This window comes from Chelonia mydas, chromosome 9 (assembly GCF_015237465.2).
Source record: "Chelonia mydas isolate rCheMyd1 chromosome 9, rCheMyd1.pri.v2, whole genome shotgun sequence".
NCBI classification, from domain to species: domain Eukaryota; kingdom Metazoa; phylum Chordata; order Testudines; family Cheloniidae; genus Chelonia; species Chelonia mydas.
This window is the reverse complement of record NC_057855.1, coordinates 58,123,383-58,141,933: the sequence shown is the minus strand read 5'-3', so window position 1 is coordinate 58,141,933 and position 18,551 is coordinate 58,123,383. Positions and strand designations below refer to the sequence as shown.

General features: G+C 51.4%; 1 protein-coding gene across 8 annotated transcripts in view; it reads right to left on the bottom strand.

Moving 5' to 3' along the window:
• Positions 1-16,884, bottom strand: part of HDAC8 (histone deacetylase 8) — a 119,517-nt gene extending 102,633 nt beyond the window's left edge. For 2 of the 8 annotated variants that reach the window (XM_037908454.2, XM_037908458.2), the window contains exons 1-4: positions 16,657-16,828; positions 14,326-14,378; positions 6,309-6,439; positions 3,580-3,721 (exon numbers count right to left, since the gene is read on the bottom strand). In XM_037908454.2, coding sequence (XP_037764382.1) covers positions 3,580-3,721; positions 6,309-6,439; positions 14,326-14,378; positions 16,657-16,746 — 416 coding nt within the window. In that variant the 5' untranslated portion in view covers positions 16,747-16,828. Of the gene's footprint in view, positions 1-3,579; positions 3,722-6,308; positions 6,440-8,680; positions 8,735-14,325; positions 14,379-16,656 lie in introns of all 8 variants that reach the window. The other 6 variants (XM_043522102.1, XM_043522104.1, XM_043522103.1 and 3 more) reach the window with 6 other exon arrangements.
• Between the last annotated feature and the right edge of the window lie 1,667 nt (positions 16,885-18,551).

The following is an 18,551-nucleotide window of genomic DNA, read 5'->3' as shown; positions in this document are numbered from 1 at the left end:
TGCATGGCCACATGGAAGGGTGGGGGTGGCTGAGTGGGGATGCAAGGACACATGGGGGAGGGGGTATAGGGACACATGGGGGAAGCGGGAGGATGAGTGGGGGTGCAGGGACAGATGTGCCTGACTGAATGAGAAAGGCTAGGGGTCAGACAGGGTCTGCATGGTGGAGGCTCCCTGACAATCCCTCCCCACCCAAAAAGAAGCCTGTTCCTTACTTCTCCCACCCATACCCAACAACCCTCCAAGTTCACAGCCAGGCTCCTACCCAAAAATTATTTCCCTGTCCCTCAGCTCCTCCATTACCCCTGACTACCTAAGCCTCTGCACTGCTTCTGAGGGGTGTGGGAAATACGGTTCTGTACTTATTACTCAGAGTTCTGTATTAATATGCCTAGTAAGGAATCTATTTGTCAAAAAACATTTCCTGAATCTTTTTTGTTGTCTGTATTGTTACAGACATAGTTGCTGACAGGTATTTTTAAATAATTTATTAAAATACTTGAAACTGGTGTGATTATATTGTATTATTTTCACAAATAAAATATGCAAAATTTTGCAGATTTTTAAAATATTGTGCGCAGAATTTTTAAATTTTTTGGCACAGAATTTCTCCAGGAATAGCATCTGCAATCATGAAAACTTGGCCCAAACCATAGGCACTCTTGCCTAGAAAGTTCTGTCAGGGGCTCTCCCAAGTTTAGAACCAAGTAGGGGTGCAGCGCAAGCTGTGTGAGTGGGAGGGAATTATTAAATGCTTGAGAACTCAAGCTAACATCTTCGTTTTGGCACTTAGACACAATGAGAGGCAAAGGAAGGCCTCAGGGCACAATACGCATGAGTAAGAAATTAAAGCACAGTGGGGCTAGTGCCCTGAGGAGTTTGGAAACAATCCCAGTATATAAATACACAAATATGGTAAAAAGCCACAAAACCAATTGTTAAGGGAGTTAATCTGTGCTGACATTTCAGCAGGGCCTTTAACTGTGCAATAGTCCTCATTAAATCCAGCATTTTCTCCATTAATTATTGTCTGTTGGGGTACCAGTCAATCCAGGATCAACTATGAAACCTACACTTGGAAGTTTAGAACGGAACAGAGCCACCAACAAAAAGCCCTACTGTACAAATCTCATTGGAAGGGGATGATTATATATCAGTGAAGATTTTTTTACAAAGCTCTACCAACGAGCCTATGGAAACAGAGGGCCAAGAATGGAACTGCTAACAGCAGATGCTGAGTGTGTCCAGGTTGGGGGTGGGGGGCGAGGGGAAGAGGAGGGGATGTTATTGCTGAGGCAGTTCACTTGACAGCAGAGCAACAGGAAGAGATTTTGTCTGTGTTTAGCAGACCCCCCTAATGGTTCTGCAGATCAACAGGAACTTTAGGTGCCTCTGAAACTGATCACAAAGAACACACAGTTAGGCCAGTTTTTAAAATGCATGTTGTGGGCAGGAGTGACAGGGCCATCCGGGAAATTCCTCATTTGGAAATTTGAATACACAGACTATTGACAGGTGCAATGGGGGTGTCTGCTACACCTATCACAGGTGATTTTTCTTCAGCTTTATTGGACACACCTCGGGATGCATTGTTTCACAGATCAGTGACTGACGGAGGCTTCCCAAGGGCCCTTCCCAGCTTACTGGAATGAAGGCTTTTCTCTGAGCAAGGCTAACGCTAACGCTAAAAGACATCATTACATCATTGTCAATGCAGCTGTCCTGTGAGCCTTAAGTGCGCACTAGAACTTCCTAAGACATTTTCAGTGAGACATTTGGAGACTGATTTCAAAATCCCAACTACTTACTGTTCTGTTCAAAGTATACTACATTCTGGCTAGTGCCAGACATTATGGCTGAGCTATTAACTGCTGAGAACAGACATTTATAATGGAAATGGAGACACAATACACAACTAACAGATTCCACATACTGGCAGAAGTGGGGGGAATCCACTGAAGGGTTAGGAAAACCCTCTGACTTAACCTAGAGCTCTCTCTAGTGGTACCTTGGCTAAAGCTGGAAAGGACATTTTAAAATCAGTAAGTGAAATGTGCACCTTTTAGCATGCAACATTTGTTCCCAAAACAGCATGAATGGCTCAGCACATCGGAGGCAAAGCTGTTGAGATTGTTTCTTAGTTCCAGGCATCACTAACGAGGCAGAACCCAGGCAGTGTAGTCAAAACAGAACAGCACAAGAAGCTAAAACGCCATTCATCCTGAGCAGAATAAGATTGTTCTGCTTGACTAATCTGAACTACGCTCACTCAATGGAAACAAAATCCAAATCCAGATTTGGACAGTTCTAATGCTGACCTGCGGGTTCACTTTAAACTACCAGTATTTTTAGATGGGTCCCCAAAGCGTGCACATTGACCTCACTTCTTCCCAGAGCTCCTGGTCAGCTCAGGAAATGCACTGCTGCAGGAAGCAAAAGCTGCAGCTGGATTTCAAGGGGATGAGAGAACTTTATGAATGATTCCATCTGGTAGACATACATAGAATAGAGGGACCAAATCTCATTCTTCAAGGAAAACACTGAGCCGCAAACGTCAGGAAGGAATCTTGCCCTGCCCCTAAATATAGCATTCCACAATTGATGAGGTACTTCCTGAGGATTTTTTTCCCCAATGCATCAGCTATAGATTATTATCACAGGCAGTATACCAAAACTGACAGGCTGTTGGTTCAGTCTGGTATGAAAAATCTTATGATTTTATTAGAAAGAGGGGTCACTTCCTCACCTGCACATGCTATTAAACACAGTCCTTGTGCTTCAGAAGATAAAGTACTACTTTCCCCTGAAACTCAGAGAGCAATAAGGGTGCAGGCCACAGCGTGGGTTCCAGGCCACGAAAGCTTATGCCCAAATAAATTTGTTAGTCTCTAAGGTGCCACAAGGACTCCTCGTTATTTTTAGTCCTGTGAACTCCTGGGAATGAGAGCAACTTAGGGGCAAAGTGCCCATCTCCTCTCTTGCTGCTCTGAAATACTGTTATTGACAGTACTGTACAGCCCTAACTCAGCTATTACAATACAGCTATTACAATACAGATCTAACAGATACTTTCAAAGCATAGGAAGGAATATGAAGAGCCAATTCTATTTCACCTCACCTCTTCTCAAATACTTCAGGTTTCCATTCTCTTCAGTGCCTGGCAACACACCAGCAGTGTGCATTTCTATCTCAGCAGTGTGCTACTTTACTAGCATTAAGCCTCGCAACACCCCAATGAAGTACATGAGGTACTATCAGAACCTGAGACACCGAGGCACAGAGAAGTTAAGGGATTGGTCTACATTGCACAACCAAGCCCATGGTAGAACCAGGACTTAGATGCAGGACTCCTGGCTCCCAGTCCTCTGCACTATACAACACTTCTTCCCCAGCTGCCTCTTGTCTTTCAACCCACCCATCCTCTTCCCCGCCCCCCAAAAACTCCCGATTCATTTGTATTGATCTCTTTGGATGCTATTGTTTGTCCTCGTCCTGATGGTTTGTGTGGAAAGCTAGGAGCGATCAGGCTCAATTCAGATACCAGGTTGGAAAGCACACGGTAACAGGTTGTTTTCTTACTTCTTTGCATGATGCCACCCTCCAGGCCAGTTAATCGCTACCTTGCACTTGCCGTCCATCAGACACTGGGCTGCTGTGATGCTGGCCCCTCCTACAGCTGCTGCATAGTCAAAGATACCTTCAGTGGTTGGACAGTCATAACCTAGGGGCAAGAACCAGAGAGCGTCGCTCAGGACAGAAGACTCCAGTGGGAACATCACTGCATTCCTGGTGGAAGTACACCAGGGAACTGCATTTCACTTTATTCACAGTTCTGGCTTTCCATTTTGGCCACTGTAGGGAGCCAAAGCGAGGCTGCTGGCAAGGGGACTGACCTTCTTTGAGCATGGTCTATGTGGAAGATGCCACCCTCTGGCTTTCCAAGATGGGTTTCTTTGGGCCATGCCCCACAGAAAAAAGTATTAAAAGCCAAATGGCTTTCTCAGACCAAGAATACTCAGAGGTTGTATGGACCCCTCCTGGCTCAGTGCCAAGCAAGAGCTAGGCCAGTTAGCCCCATTTGCACACAAACACTGGTTCAGTTACCAGATACACTGGGTTGGCTTTGCTCTATTCCCCTCTTTCACATGGAGTACCTGTAACCCCTCTACCTGCCCAACAACCACACAGAACATCCTTAGTCTCCAGAAGCAGAGCCCTTCTACACTTGAACACTAACATGGGAACTCAGCGGGTGTGGACCTAGAACATAACCCACTCTCTCACCTTCAGCACCATCCCATGCATTGAAGACCTTTCCAGGCATATCCAAAATCTCAAGGTGTGGCTTCACTGCAATCAGAGGTATGGCTGCAGCACGTTATGCTAGCTTTGCCCTTGCTAGCTCAAACAATAGCAGTGAGCTGCAGCAGCACAGGTTAGTCACTCAAGAGGGCTTCTACAGCCTGTACTACCACACATGCTGCCCTGGCTTCACTGCTCCTGTTACTGGCGCTAGCTAGATCAAAGCTATTTCAACGATGTGCTGCAGTCACACTTCTGATGCACTGTAGACAGACCTCAGAGCAGCACAAAATTCCAGGACCAGTTTCTAGAATTAAACCTGTCGTCTTGGAAGAGCCTTGAGTGTTTTGTGCAGAACTCGGGACTCTGTAGTCGGGCTCAGTGTAACATCAGGAAGGAGGTAGTGTCTCCCGCTGTCTCACACAAAGATGACAAACTTCACCTCCCACTGTGCAGCTGGAAATGCTAAAGCCCTTCAGAGTGCTGACTTCAAGGAGTAGCTGCAAGTGCCATGGCAGGCAAGTGAGCAGTAGAAATCCACTATAGAGCACAATGCTACTGTACGTGATTGGAGCCCACTGAGCTCCTGCTATTCCTGTGATTCCTGCTTGCATGTGCTGGAGCTAAAACCAAAGCCAGTCCCAGCTTGTTGGACATCTGCCTTTTCTGCTGCTGCAAGGCGCATGGGTTTCGGTGGCTACTTCCTATCAAATGGCTTTTCAAACGCCTGGAACATCAGCACACGTCAAAACGTCCAGTGGAGAATCCAATACCCAAGAATCATGCTGAACAGCAGAGAAGAGGTTAATGGCATTGGCAATTAAGTATCCATCATTAGGTTTTCAAGTTAATGCTCCACTGAGGAGGAGGAAGACACCACCCCCACACCCGCCCCCTTTGCATCACTGGTTCAGGAAGCCTGGCTTCCAGACCTCTTAAGAAACACTGTAACAGGTTATATCATGGACCACTCTCTGGCGCCCTCTGCTCCTTTGAAACTGAAAGTGAAGCCTCAGATCCAAGGAACACAGCAAGTTCTGCATGATGGTCACTGTGTAATACCCCCTTCCTGCCCCCCCCAGAAACCCATAAGCTCCAGCAGTTCAAATATCAGCTTTGCACATCCACACTAGAGGTGTATGGATGGAGTTATACCAATGGCTAGAATCTGGACCTATGTGCAATCTAGACAAGGTTTAAGTCACTCCTTGTTCAGCCATGGCCACTGAAGTACAGTTCTACCCTGAAAGTGGCCTTGTCAAAATGTCTCTTGGAGCTCCATCTTTATCATCTCAGGGGGTACTTCTACAAAGTCTGCAGCAGCATGCCTCCCAGCCCATCTTGACAGGACTCACTAGAGCTCTAAAAATAGCTATATAGACACCCCCCTCCCTAGGCTTCAGAGCCCAGTTTGCAACTTCAAAGCAGTGTTTACATAACTGTATTTAGAGCGCTAGTACAAGCCCCATCCACCAACCGAAGTCTGTTGACCAAGGTTGGGAGGCTTGCTGCCTCAGGCTGTGTAGACATACCTGATCAAATGCACTTCGTTTCCAAGTAAACCATTGTTTTGTGTCTAGCTGCCAGCCTGCCAACTCACCCAGCGATCTAAGAGAGATGCTGGATTCATTCCTTGTCACACCAGCCCCAGTAATACAGATTCTCGAACTGAAACTCAATTAGCATTATGTTAATGATGCATGAGCCAGACTAGAATCTAGTTCCCTTTCACAGAGCTGTGCTGCCTCTTCTAGGTTAAAAGGAGCAATTTTTAAAAAAGGTTTGCACTGGGAAAGCTAGTAGTTCTGCCAATTAACACAGGGAGAAGATCTGTGCAGTAAGAGCAGCCCATTTTTATAGTCACTTATCAGAGCAGAAACGGACTTTGTTTAGAAAGCTGAAAAGGAGAAAACCTTTGACGGCTCCTACTGGAAAACGCTCAGGACTTCAAGCTCAAAACGAACACAACCATCTTTCATTCATCTTTGCTTAAAAAGGCTCCTTACCCAGTCCATACTCCACGGATTCCGGGTGGTCATCATCCCCCTCCTCACTAACCTTCTGGAGGTGCTGCAGATAGGCATCAGTGTGAAAGCTTGCCATCTCCTCCATGGAAGCCACTTTGGGCTTGACTATCCTAGCAAGACAGATGGAACAAGAGCAGTAATGCAGATTCACAAGGTGTAGCGGGAACTACTTGACTGGGAGATCCTCAGATTAGGGATCTCGAATCAACTTATGCTTTTAAGATAAACAGGACACAAAGCACCCAGAAAAGGTTGCCATTCTGACTGAAAAAAGCCTCCTGCTCCGAGCTGGGCCACTGATTTTAATGGGTGTGAGGCAATGTTAACACGGTTGCCTTTGATGTGGAGCACTTGCAGGCACTGGCTGCAGATTACTTTGCAATTAATCTTTTGCCCTTGTTTGGATTCCATTTCTATTTTCACTTTTATTTAATGCTGCTCTGAGTTTGGCTGACTGGCTACAGATCCAAACATTTTGGTCACACACACATAGATAGGTAACACCCACGGGTGGCCAGTGACCTGGCCGTTGGGGAAGCTAGCCCCTGGCCCCTCCTCTTGTGCCAAAGGCCCGGCCCCTCCCCTTGTGATCCCTCTCCCGCTCCCCTCTTTCCCCCTTCCCCCGCAGGACCCCAGACCACCCCGACCGTGGCCCCCGGCCCCAGCCCCGGTGCACCAGGTGGCCCAGCCGCAGCGCCCCCAGCCCCAGAGCACCAGGTGGCACAGCTACAGCCACCCGCAGTCCCGGTGCCCCAGGCAGCACGGCCCCAGCACCAGCCACCCTGAGTCCCTGCGGGAGGCAGGCCAGCCAGCCCCAGCCAGCCAGGGCAGAGTGCTGGGAAGTGCAAGACTGGGGCCTGGCCTGGGGGCAGAGCCATGCTAGGCTGTTTGGGGAGGCACAGCCTCCCCCTTCCCATGATACTCACCACCCATGATAACACCTGTGTGTCACAACTAGGTCTAGTCCCACTCTCTGAACGGACACCAATCCGTTATGAAGGAATCCAATCTCTGGATGCCACATGCTGCTAAGCCCCTGGGTCTGGAGAGTGACTGGTCGCTGATCCGAGCTCTGTGACTTTCAGGCGCACACCCCAGAGCAGAAACACCCATCTTGGGCAGTAGGACCCTGCAGTCTGGCCCCCCAGACTCCAGAACCAGTTTCATAGCCTTCCTGAATCCCTAGTTGTTTAGACAAATTCCACGGAGTCCACCTGGCTATGGGAACTCTGCTTTCGAGTTAACCCCTTCAGGGGCAACAACACAGTAAAACAAGGACACCCAGGCTTAGCAAATGAATGTGTTACCACACACATACTTTACTGCTACAAAACACAAGAGTTACAGATCAATGGAAAACAGCAAACTCCTGAATGCATCCCCCTCAGTCTGATCTCACCCTCCGCCCCATTGTGAGTCTCTGTGTTTGGTCAGCGCCCCTGGAGGAAGCAAAGTCCCTCCTGCTTCCAGTCTCCCCAACTGGTCTCCTGTTTTTAATGATGAATTGGCCCCTTGTCTTAGAGAACATAAATCAGGTCTGAAAGACCAGGGAGCACCTGTAATATTTTATGAATATCATATGCCCACCAGTTCGATCTATTATTATGTTGTTTGCTATAGGATAACAAGGGATTCATTCAAGTGGGGGTTGCTTGCACATAGCAAGAAAAGGGGATAACAGCATCAGAAAGGACAATGCAGGTGTCAATCACGTTGAAGTGTGACCTCTGACACCAGACAGACTTCAATAATCTGGAAACTACCGGAAGGGGATCCAAGTAGGAAAAACTGGAACAAAGAACAGTCCTTAAAGAACAGGAGAGAACGAGGCAGAGGAGTAGGTTGAACCCCTGTGCCCAGAGATGGGGGTGTCCGGGATAAGCAAGGCCTACCAGTACCTACATCTATAGCAAGAGGGATATGTGTGACCGTAGACTTTTTACAGTGTTAAAAACCCTTTCTCTGGTTATCATAGGCGCCGACTCTGGAGCGCCCACAGAAAAAAAATTAGTGAGTGCTTAGCACCCACCAGCAGCCAAACTCCCCACCCTCCCCCCTACTCCTGCCTGCCGGTGGCCCAGCCAATCAACTCCTCCCGTCTCTCTCAGCGCCTTCCACGATCAGCTGTTTTGCAGCCTGCAGAAGGCACTGGGAGGGAGGGGGAGGAGCAGGGGCGGGGCTGGAATTGGGCTGGAAGAGGTGGGGCAGGGGCGGAGTGGGGGCAGGGCCGGGGGTGGAGCACCCCCGGGGACAGTTGGAAGCCAGTGCCTGTGTTGGTTATGCTTTGTTCCTACTGTTGAGATTAAACACTACTTTGTTCTAAGAACACTGCTGTGTGTCATTGTATTCACCATGGGTCAAAGCTGCCAACGAGAAGACCCACAAGTAGCCAAACCTCGTTGGATCTGTGAAGCAATCACAGTTGATACACAGGGCATTGTAGCCTGAGAGTGGGAGAATCATGGGATTCCACCCAGAGATAGCTAAAGACACAGGGCATATCACCTATGTGACTAGAGAAGGGCCAAATGTGCAGCGAGCCCTGGAACCGTGACACTGGCCACCACCACCTTTTCTGCCCCAAAGCTTCCACAGGGGAATTTCCAGGCACCACCCCATCAGGCTAGAGGAAAAAACGGTTACCTACCTTTTGTAACGGTTGTCCTTCAAGATGTGTTGCTCACGTCCATTCCACTCTAGATGTGCGTGCGCTCACATGCGTGGCTGGAGATTTTTGCCTTACCCGTATCCGTAGAGCCGGCAGTGGCACACCCTTAAGTGCCGCGATCATGCGTCGGTATATCAGGTGCCGCCGACCCTACGCCCTCTCGATTCTTTCTTGCCAGCAACTCCAACAGATGGCCAGGAGGGTGGGTAATGGAATGGACATGAGCAACATCTAGAAGAACAAGTTACAAAAGGTAGATAACCATTTTTTCTTCTTCATGTGCTTGCTCATGTCTATGCCATCCTAGGTAACTCACAGCAGTGCCAATGGAGGTGGGCTTGGAGTTCACGGTCTTGCAGCATGCAGCACTGCCCTGCTAAAGCCAGCATCATTCCAGGCCTGGTAGGTCAGCGCATAATGGCACATAAATGTATGGACAGATGACCAGGTAGCCGCTCTACAGACCTATTGGGATCAGCACCTAAGCTGAGAAGGCTGCTGATGACATTTACACTCTAGTCGAGTGCGCTTTGATTATCGCCGGTGGAGGCACACTCGCCAGCTCATAGCAGTATTGGACGCAGGCTGTAACCCAGGACGAAATCCTTTGAGCAGACACTGGGCAACCTTTCATCCTGTCTGCCGCCGCAATGAACAGCCATGTCCTGGAACGGCCGTATCCTGTCAAGATACAAGGCCAGCACCCTCTGGACATCGAGGGTGTGTAACCTGCACGGCTCTTCAGATTTATGGGGCTTCAGAAAGAAGACCAGTAAGAAAATGTCCTGGCCGGTATGAAACTAGGAAACTACCTTGGGCAGGAACACTGGGTGGGGCTGCAACTGGACCTTATCTTTGTAGAACACTGTGTCAGGTTGTTCTGACATAAGTGCCCTGATCTCAGACACTCTGCAGCTAAACCAGGAACACAATCTTCCAGGAGAGACACAGAAAACAGCAAGAAGCCAGAGGTTCGAAGGGAGGCCTCATGAGCCTCGAAAGCATGAGATTCAAATCCCAGGGAGGGACAGGGTTCCAGACGTGAGGGTAAAGATACCACAGACCTTTCAAGAACCAGGCTGTCATGTTGTGAGTGAAGACCGACCTGCCTTGGAACAGAGTGTGGAACACCGAAATAGTGGCCAGGTGAACCCTGATCAATGACAGGGACATGCTGTGACATTCCCCTGGTGTTATCTGGACCAGTGATCTGCTAGATCACTGCAATCCTTGACCCTGGGAGCCAGCCTTACCCTGCTCTGCTGTGAGAACCCGCACTCCCGAGTTGTTCACGCACAGCCTCTGGCATGTAAGCTGCTCCCAGCATGTGAGTGAGCACTTTTGGCCAGCCACTACTTGGATTGTGCAACCGAATGACACTAGCCAATATCTCCAGTCCCAGACACAACCCTAGGAACCTCCGTCTTGCAGTGTCCAGTTATGCCCGCTGGACGCTGCAAGCTTATATGAGTTCGTCAATTTAACAAAGAAATGTATATATACCAGGCTTGTTATCCCAAGGGGAGTCTCTGACAAGCTTCAAACCAAACGCACTGCTTCAGGTAGAATAAACAAACACATTTATTAACTACAAAAGATAGTGATTTTATATATATATATATATATATATATATATATTTTAAGTGATTATAAGTCAAGGCACAACAAGTCAGATTTGGTCAAATGAAATAAAAGCAAAACGCATTCTAAGCTGATCTTAACACTTTCAGTGCCCTTACACACTAAGATGCTTCTCACCACAGGCTGGCTCGTTGCCCTTCAGCCAGGCTCTCCCCTTTGATCAGCATTTCAGTCGCTTGGTGGTGGTGGTCTTTGGATGGAGGTGGAAGAGAGAGGAGGAGCAAGAAACTGGAAATGGCATTCCCCCACTATGAAATGGAGGAAACATCTGTGACCTTGGAATATGGAAATATGCATCCTTCAAGCCAAGGGCAACGTACCAGTCTTCTGGATCCAGGGATGGGATGATGGAGGCCAGGGAGACCATGTTAAACTTCAACTTCTTGAGAGAATTGCTGAGGCATCACAGGTCCAAAATGGGCCTGAGGCCCCCTTTTGCTTTCGGGATTAGGAAATAACGGGAGTGGAATCCTTCCCTGTCATGTCCTGAGGGACCTCCTCCACCGCCCATCTTGAACGAGGAGTTGCTCATGTGAAGGGTCCCTGAAGAGGGATGGGAAGGAAGGGGACTGGAAGGAAGGAGTGGCCAAAAAACACAGGGTGTAACTTTAAGACTCTATCTCCAGCACCCAACGGTCTGAGGTGACTCGGGACCAGGCCAAACGGAAAGAGCAGAATGAATCCTGGGAGGTGACTGGTGCGTTGCTCTTGACTGCACCCTGAAAATGAGTGCTTCTGGCCCCTAGGGTGTTTTGCTGGGCCGGGCTGCACAGGTGAGCAGGAGGAGGAGGAAGGGCAACGGTGGCTGAAACTAAAAGTTTCCTCTGCCTCAACCTCTGAGCCATGCCTCGTGCACCAAGCCTGGTGCCATTGGTGCTGCCAGCTGTTGCCCCAAGGCGGCGGCCCATGAGCGGTGCGAAGGGGACATCGCCATAACCGGCATGCCCCATGTGCTCCAATAAGGCCACTGCCCCAGTGCCATCTAGGCAAGGGGCTGAACTGAGCTTCCATGCCAGAGGAATCCCCTTCCGGTGACCACGGTGGGGCTATCAATGCTTGAGTTTGTTTGCTGACTGTCGCCGTCGGAGACTGGTGCCTGGAGCAAGGGGATTGGTGCCGGTATCAAGGGGACCGGTGCCGGGGGGACCAGAAACACGACGGGGAACACTCCCATGAGGCAGGCAGCCGGAATCTTCGCTGAGAGAACAACTGGTGGGAGGGCAAACAGTGCCGGTCATACGGAGACCAGCACCTTCCTCTAGGCGATCCATGCTGGGAACCGCGACCACAGTGCTGGTGACTTAGGGCAAGTCCCAGAGGGTCTGGGCTGCCATTCCAGTGACCTGCGGCACAGAGGTGGAGAGTGCCGCTTCATCTCGGGGGATCGGTGGCACTCTACCGCCCCAAGGGGTCTTAGCAGCTGGCTTGCCCCCGAGGGGAGCCTTTACTAGTTTCTGAGGCACATGGTGCATCAGCGGCACAGGCAGAGGCCTTTGCTCTCTTGGCCCCAGGGAAGCTTGTGAAAGCGTTGGTGCCATCCGGGGGTTTCGGTCCCATGCCGCTCCCGGGAGTCAGTGGTGGATCTTTCAAGGGGCTAAGGGCCCCGACCGGGGAGGCACAAGTGTGGGGCTCCAGAGTGGCTGCATGGCTCGAAGTGGGTCCCTTGCCCAATGGCTCATGTCCGTTCTTGCCTGATGTCAGGGAGCCATGCTTCCTAGCCTTCTTTTTGGGCACCGGTGACAGGGAATGGTGCTGGATGGAGCCCAGTGCTGGGAGCACACCGAGGCCCTCAGCAAGTCCTGGTGGGATGGCACAGAAGCTGGACGAAGGGCAAATTCCATGAGGAGAGCCTGTAAATGAATATCCCACTCCTTCTGCATGCGGGGCTGAAAGTTTTAACAAATTCAGCACTTATCTCTAACATCTGATTCCCCCAGGCACTTGAGGCAGCACAGGCCTGTTGCAGTACATGCAGGGCTTAAACCCTGGAGACCCGGGAATCCCTCACCTGGGGCAAAGTCCCAACTGGGACTCTAACTGCTAACTATTAACTACACTTAGCATTAACTACTATAAACTAACTATTTACAAGGCCCTAAGGCTAGAAGTCAGTAAGACGAAAACCACTAGCCCTTGCAATGCAAAGAAAGGCACTCCGACTAACCACCACGGGTGGTAAGAAGGAACTGAGAGGGCGTAGGGTCGGCGGCATCTGATATACCAGCGCATGAGCACGGCACTCAATGGGGCACCACTGCCAACCCTACGGATACCGCTAAGGCAAAAATCTCCAACGATCGTGCACGTGGGCATGCGCACACCTAGAATGGAATCAACATGAACAAGCATTCAAAGAAAAGCTGGGATTCCTTTAAGATGCTATTACTGGACACTGCTCAGAGGTTCTATCATCTGTAGCAGGCAAACAGGCGTCCAGTATGTTTGAACACACACACCAGCTCCCTTAAGCGCTGGAAGAGAAGTGTTGACCTCTCTTCCTCCCTACCCAATTCCCACCACCCTCCTGAGGGAAGGGCTCTTCAATACCGTACTCCAAACCTCTGTCTGAGTCCTTTGTACCCCACGAATAGCTCTAAGACTTGGCTAGTCTGTTCTCAAGCAGCAATGAGAAACTGACATGGTCTATGCTGGTTTCCCAGCTGCCCATCAGGCTCTACTAGCAGCAGGAAAGCTAATCAGTGCTTGGTCACTGTCACTCATTAATAGAAGTTGAAGATGGCATGGCACATTTAAAAAAAAAAAAAAAGCACTAGATACTTAGTATCTGGAAGACTTTTCTTATCAGATTCTGAGGTCTGATGATAAATCGCATCTGTTAGAACTACTGTAACACTGTCCATTTAGCAGAACAAGCAAATTCTGCTTACAAATCAACAACACAAGAACTAAGTGTATGGGTTTTATGAACACACAGAATGCAGGGCCCAATCCTGCACTGTGCTGCATGGCACTGAGTTCCTGGAGAGCTGATGATACTCAGCACCTACAGCAGGGGTGGGCAAACTTTTTGGCCTGAGGGCCACATCGGGGTTGTGATACTGTATGGAGGGCCGGGTAGGGAAGGTTGTGCCTCCCCAAACAGCAAGGCCCCTGCCCCCTATCCACCCCCTCCCACTTCCCGCCCCCCTCAGAACCCCCGACCAATCCAACCCCCCTGCTCCTTGACCCCTGACAGCCCCCTCACAGGACCCCGCCGCCCCTAACCACCCCCCAGGACCCCACCCAACCTCCCCCCTCCGCATCCAACCCCCGCCCTCTGTCCCCTGACTCCCATGACCCCTATCCACACCCCCGCCCCAACCCCCCCCCGGGACTCCACCCCCTATCCAACTCCCCCTGTTCCTCATCCCCTGACTGCCCCCCCGGCCCAGAACCTCCACCCCATCCAACCGCCCCCTGTCCCCTGACTGCCCCCCGAGACCCCCCGCTCCCTTACCATACCGGAGCCAGCTACGCCGTCGCACTGCCCGGCAGGAGCGGCAGGCCAGTGCGCTGGTGGCACAGTGCGCTGTGGCTGCGGCAGAGCGGGAACAGCAGGGGAGGGGCCGGGGGCTAGCCTCCCCGGCCGGGAGCTCAGGGGCCAGGCAGGCCATAGTTTGCCCACCTCTGACCTACAGGATCAGGCAATTAGCATACAGTCTTCAGGAAATAGATGATGTGACTTACCTCATGTGGTCAAGTAAGGAATATGCTTTAATCAAAGAATGCACCATACTGGCCTACAGAATAGAAACATAAGAGCACAGGTTACCAAGTTATGCATGGGTTACCAAATAGGCCTGTGCCATATGCAGAAGAATGTCCCGAACCCAACAGCTTGCAACCTAACCCCCACACAAACATACAGCAGATATGTCAGAGATCCTAAACTGAAACGGTGCTGATATGTACCAAAAGACTAATAATGAAGGGCCTTACCAATTTCCCCACAAAATTCCTGGGTTTTCAAAAAAATATATATATTCATGTTTTACTGATTTTCATCCAAATTTTGGCTTTTTCAGGACCGAGGAATTTTTCGCAGGGAAACCAGATGTGGCTGTGTGGAAGGGAAAGCCAGGTTAGGAGAGGCTCTGTACACCAGGGGCCAGTAGTCAGGGATGCAGCCTTCTGCTCCCCTTCAGAACTCAGCCCTTCCCCATGGCCCCATCTGCTTCCTCCACACAGTGGTAGAATGAGAAGGGCAGGGAGCTAGGTCCTGGAAGCTGAAAGGGCTGGATCACTGCAAGGAGTGGAAGGCTACTGCCACATGGTGAGACTCGGCTTCCCCCTACCCCAACTCTGCCCTTTGATTTCAGTTTTTACCTATTTTCTCCAGGGTTTTTTTTTTTTTTTTTAAATTAATAAAAATGAAAATCCCAAGAAATTAAAAATAAAATAAAAAACAAACCCAAAGGGCCTATATATACCACACAGGTGACATCCATGTGATATACTGAATTTATCATGCATCTTTGACCATCTCACTTGGACTCTGCCCACTGATCCATCTCCCAGGGACTATATCAACCACTCCTGAACTCTGAGCAGCTTCAAACAGCTTTTTCTTTGTTTTCCTTTTCCTTTTTTTTTTAATTAAAAGGAATCACTCAATATTTCTTTTCCCCCACCCTTATATGGATTTCCTTCCCAGTGTGACTTGGATGGGTTTAGTGCTTGAAAACTATGGTTATAGGCAGCCTTGGGGAAACCTAAGCAGCAATACAGATATAAGGCTTGAACATCTTCTTACTCCTATTCACACCTGAAATAGGTTTCAGAATGGTAGCCATGTTAGTCTGTATCAGCAAAAAGAACAAGGAGTACTTGTGGCACCTTAGAGACTAACAAATGTATTTGGGTATAAGCTTTTGTGGGCTAAAACCCACTTCATCAGGGTTTTAGGCCACGAAAGCTTATGCCCAAATACATTTGTTAGTCTCTAAGGTGCCACAAGTGCTCCTTTTCTTTTTACATCTGAAATAGTTCTTCTGAAGAACGTGGCATTTGCAGAATACATGGGGGTGCAGAGTTTGGTATAAGGATTTTATCCAGGTCTGTCTCAGTCTGGGATCTGTTGCAGCCGGGTCGAGCATTCCCAACAGCAGCTTGTCTAGAGACTGCCAGGTCTGCTGAGATCCCCCCTCTGGAGTTAAGCACAGGGAAGAGGAGTAGATTTTAACATAAATGTTATCAAAGCAAAACAGATTTATGCCCCGTTTTCCTAAACAAGGTTCCCTGCTCCCTATTTCTCCTTCAGACAGGTTTTAAAGGTCCTTACAAAGCTTTCTGGGGTACATTAGCTCCCATGTCGCTATTTTGTCACATAAATCTCTTCCTCTTGGCAGCTCCCCTTTTCCCCTCAGCCAGCTGAAGCTCTGGAGCAGGGAGCATCGCTTGCTATGTGTCTGTGCGGGGCTGAGCACGACGGGGCCCTGATCTCCGGAAAGGCCTCCAGATGTACAAATACCAATTATAACACAGATGTTCTCACTGGCAGGGGGTGTGCTTCACACCGCTTTTATACCCGCCCTGCTGCTGCTCCCAGACCACTGGATTACACCAGACCCTTCTCAGGTAGGATGGGAAAGTCACAACCTGCTCCCCAGGATCCACCACCCTCTGCCACCTCCACCCAGAAACCCCACCCCACACAGGACCCCCCCAAACTCCCCACCCCACCCCCCACGCTTCCCACCGAGCCCATCACAGCTCCCCACCCTGCACCATCCCACCCTGCCCACAACAGGCCCCCCCAAGCTCCCCATCCCACAGTGCCCTATCCTGCCCCCCAACTCCCCACCCTGCACTCCACAACGCCCTACCCTGCCCCGCAACCTCCCCACACCTCCCCACCCCGCAGTACCCTATCCTGCCCCCCAACATCCCCACCCCCCCAGCACCCCACCCCGCACTCCACAGTACCCTACTCTGCCCCCCCCAGCTCCCCACTCCGCAGCGTCCTATCCTGCCCCCAGCTCCCCACCCCGCCCCCCACAGGGCCCCCCGCTCACCCACCCGTTTAGGCACTTTGCAGAGCGAGTCGCACAGCGCCAGGTACTCTGGGCTACAGACATAGACCGGGCGCAGCGGCAGAGCCGCCTCCATCGGGCCCCAAGCCGGCTCCGCGCCCTCCGGCCTGTCCGGACCAACGGCACGCGAGGGGCCAGCCTGCCGGGCCCGGGGCACGCCGGGAGCTGTAGTCCTATGGCGCAGCCTGCCCTTCCCAGGGCATGCTGGGAGCTGTAGTCCTATGGGCATGCTCCAACTTGTCCTCTTTCTGAAAGTGCAGTGCCCAGAACTGGACGCACTTCCCCAGCTGAGGGCTCACCAGTGCGGAGCAGAGCGGGACAGTTCCCTCCCGTGTCTCAGGTACCCCACTCCTGTTAATACACCCCTAACAATATGAGCCTTTTTCACAGTTGCATCACTCACATTCCATCAGTGACCCACTAGCACCCCAGACCCTTGCCCGCAATGCAACCACCTGGCCAGTTATTCCCCATTTTGTGGTTGTGCATTTGAGTTTTGCTTTCTAAATGTCGCACTTTGCACTTATTCTCACAGAATTTCATCTTGTAGATTTCAGACCAATTCCTCACTTGATCAAGATCTTTTTGAAATCTAATCCTGCCCTCCAGAGTTCTTGCAAGCCCTCCCAGTGGTGTAGTGAGTGCAGATCAGTGATGAGCTGCCAAAATCTTAACAACGGGTTCCCTCCTCACCCCACGAGGGCGTCGTTGCCCACCCCCGCCCCCCGGGACTCCTGCTCCATCCAACCCCCCCGTGTTCCTTGACGCCCTCCCACCCAGGACCCCTGCCCCATCCACCCATCTCCCTGTCCCCTGACTGCCCCCAGAACCGGGCAGGAGGGTCTCGTTGGCCACCGTAGTGGGTGCCCACCCCACCCCTAAGAGCCAGAGGCACCTGCCGGGGGGCGAGGTGGGGAGTCCCGGCAGTGCTTACCTGGGGCAGCTCCCCGGAAGCATCCGGCAGGTCCCTCTGGCTCCTAGGGGCAGGGGAGTGTAGCTGGGGGAGAGCAGGGGGAGCAGCCGCTCCCCCACTGATCACATCAAAAGTGGTGCCTTAGGCGCCGACTCCCTGGGTGCTCCGGGGCTGGAGCACCCACCGGCAGCTCCCCACCCCATGCCCGGCCCCAGCTCACCTCCGCTCCGCCTCCTCCCCTGAACCCACTGCCCCGCTCTGCTTCTCCGCGCCCCCCCCCGCCCCCCCACCAGCTTCCCGCGAATCAGCTCTTCGGCGGGAAGCCGGGGAGGGCTGAGAAGCAGGCTGCGGCTTCCCGCTCAGGCCAAGGGTGGCGGAGGTGAGCTGGGGCGGGGACTCGTTCCCCTGCGCCCCCCCCGCCCCCCCCCCGAGTTACCTGCTGCGGCGCGGCACCTAATCGTTCCTAACATTGTTAGCTTTTTTTTTAATGCTGCTGCACATCGAGTGGATGTTTTCCATAATGCCTCCAAGATCTCTATTCTTGAGTAGTAGCAGCTAATTTAGACTTCATCATTTTGTATGTACACCTCTACCCCGATATAACGGGAATTTGCATATAACGCGGTAAAGCAGTGCACTGGGGGGCGGGGCTACGCACTCTGGTGGATCAGCGCATCAGGCTCCGACATGCTGCTCTGAGCGGCGTTAAGGGTGCCAGCCTGGGGCCGAGGGGTTGGATAAGGGGCCGAGGGTCTTGGGGGGCGGTCAGGGGACAGGGAGCAGGGTGGGTTGGATGGTTCAGAGGTTCTGGGGGTGGAGCGGTCAGGGGACGGGGAACGGGGGCGTTGGATAGGGCTTGGGAGTCCCGGGGGGCCTGTCAGGGGTCGGGGGTGTGGATAGGGGTCGAGGCAGTCAGGGGACAGGGAGCGGGGGGCGGGGTTGGATGGGTCAGAGGTTCTGAGGGGTCA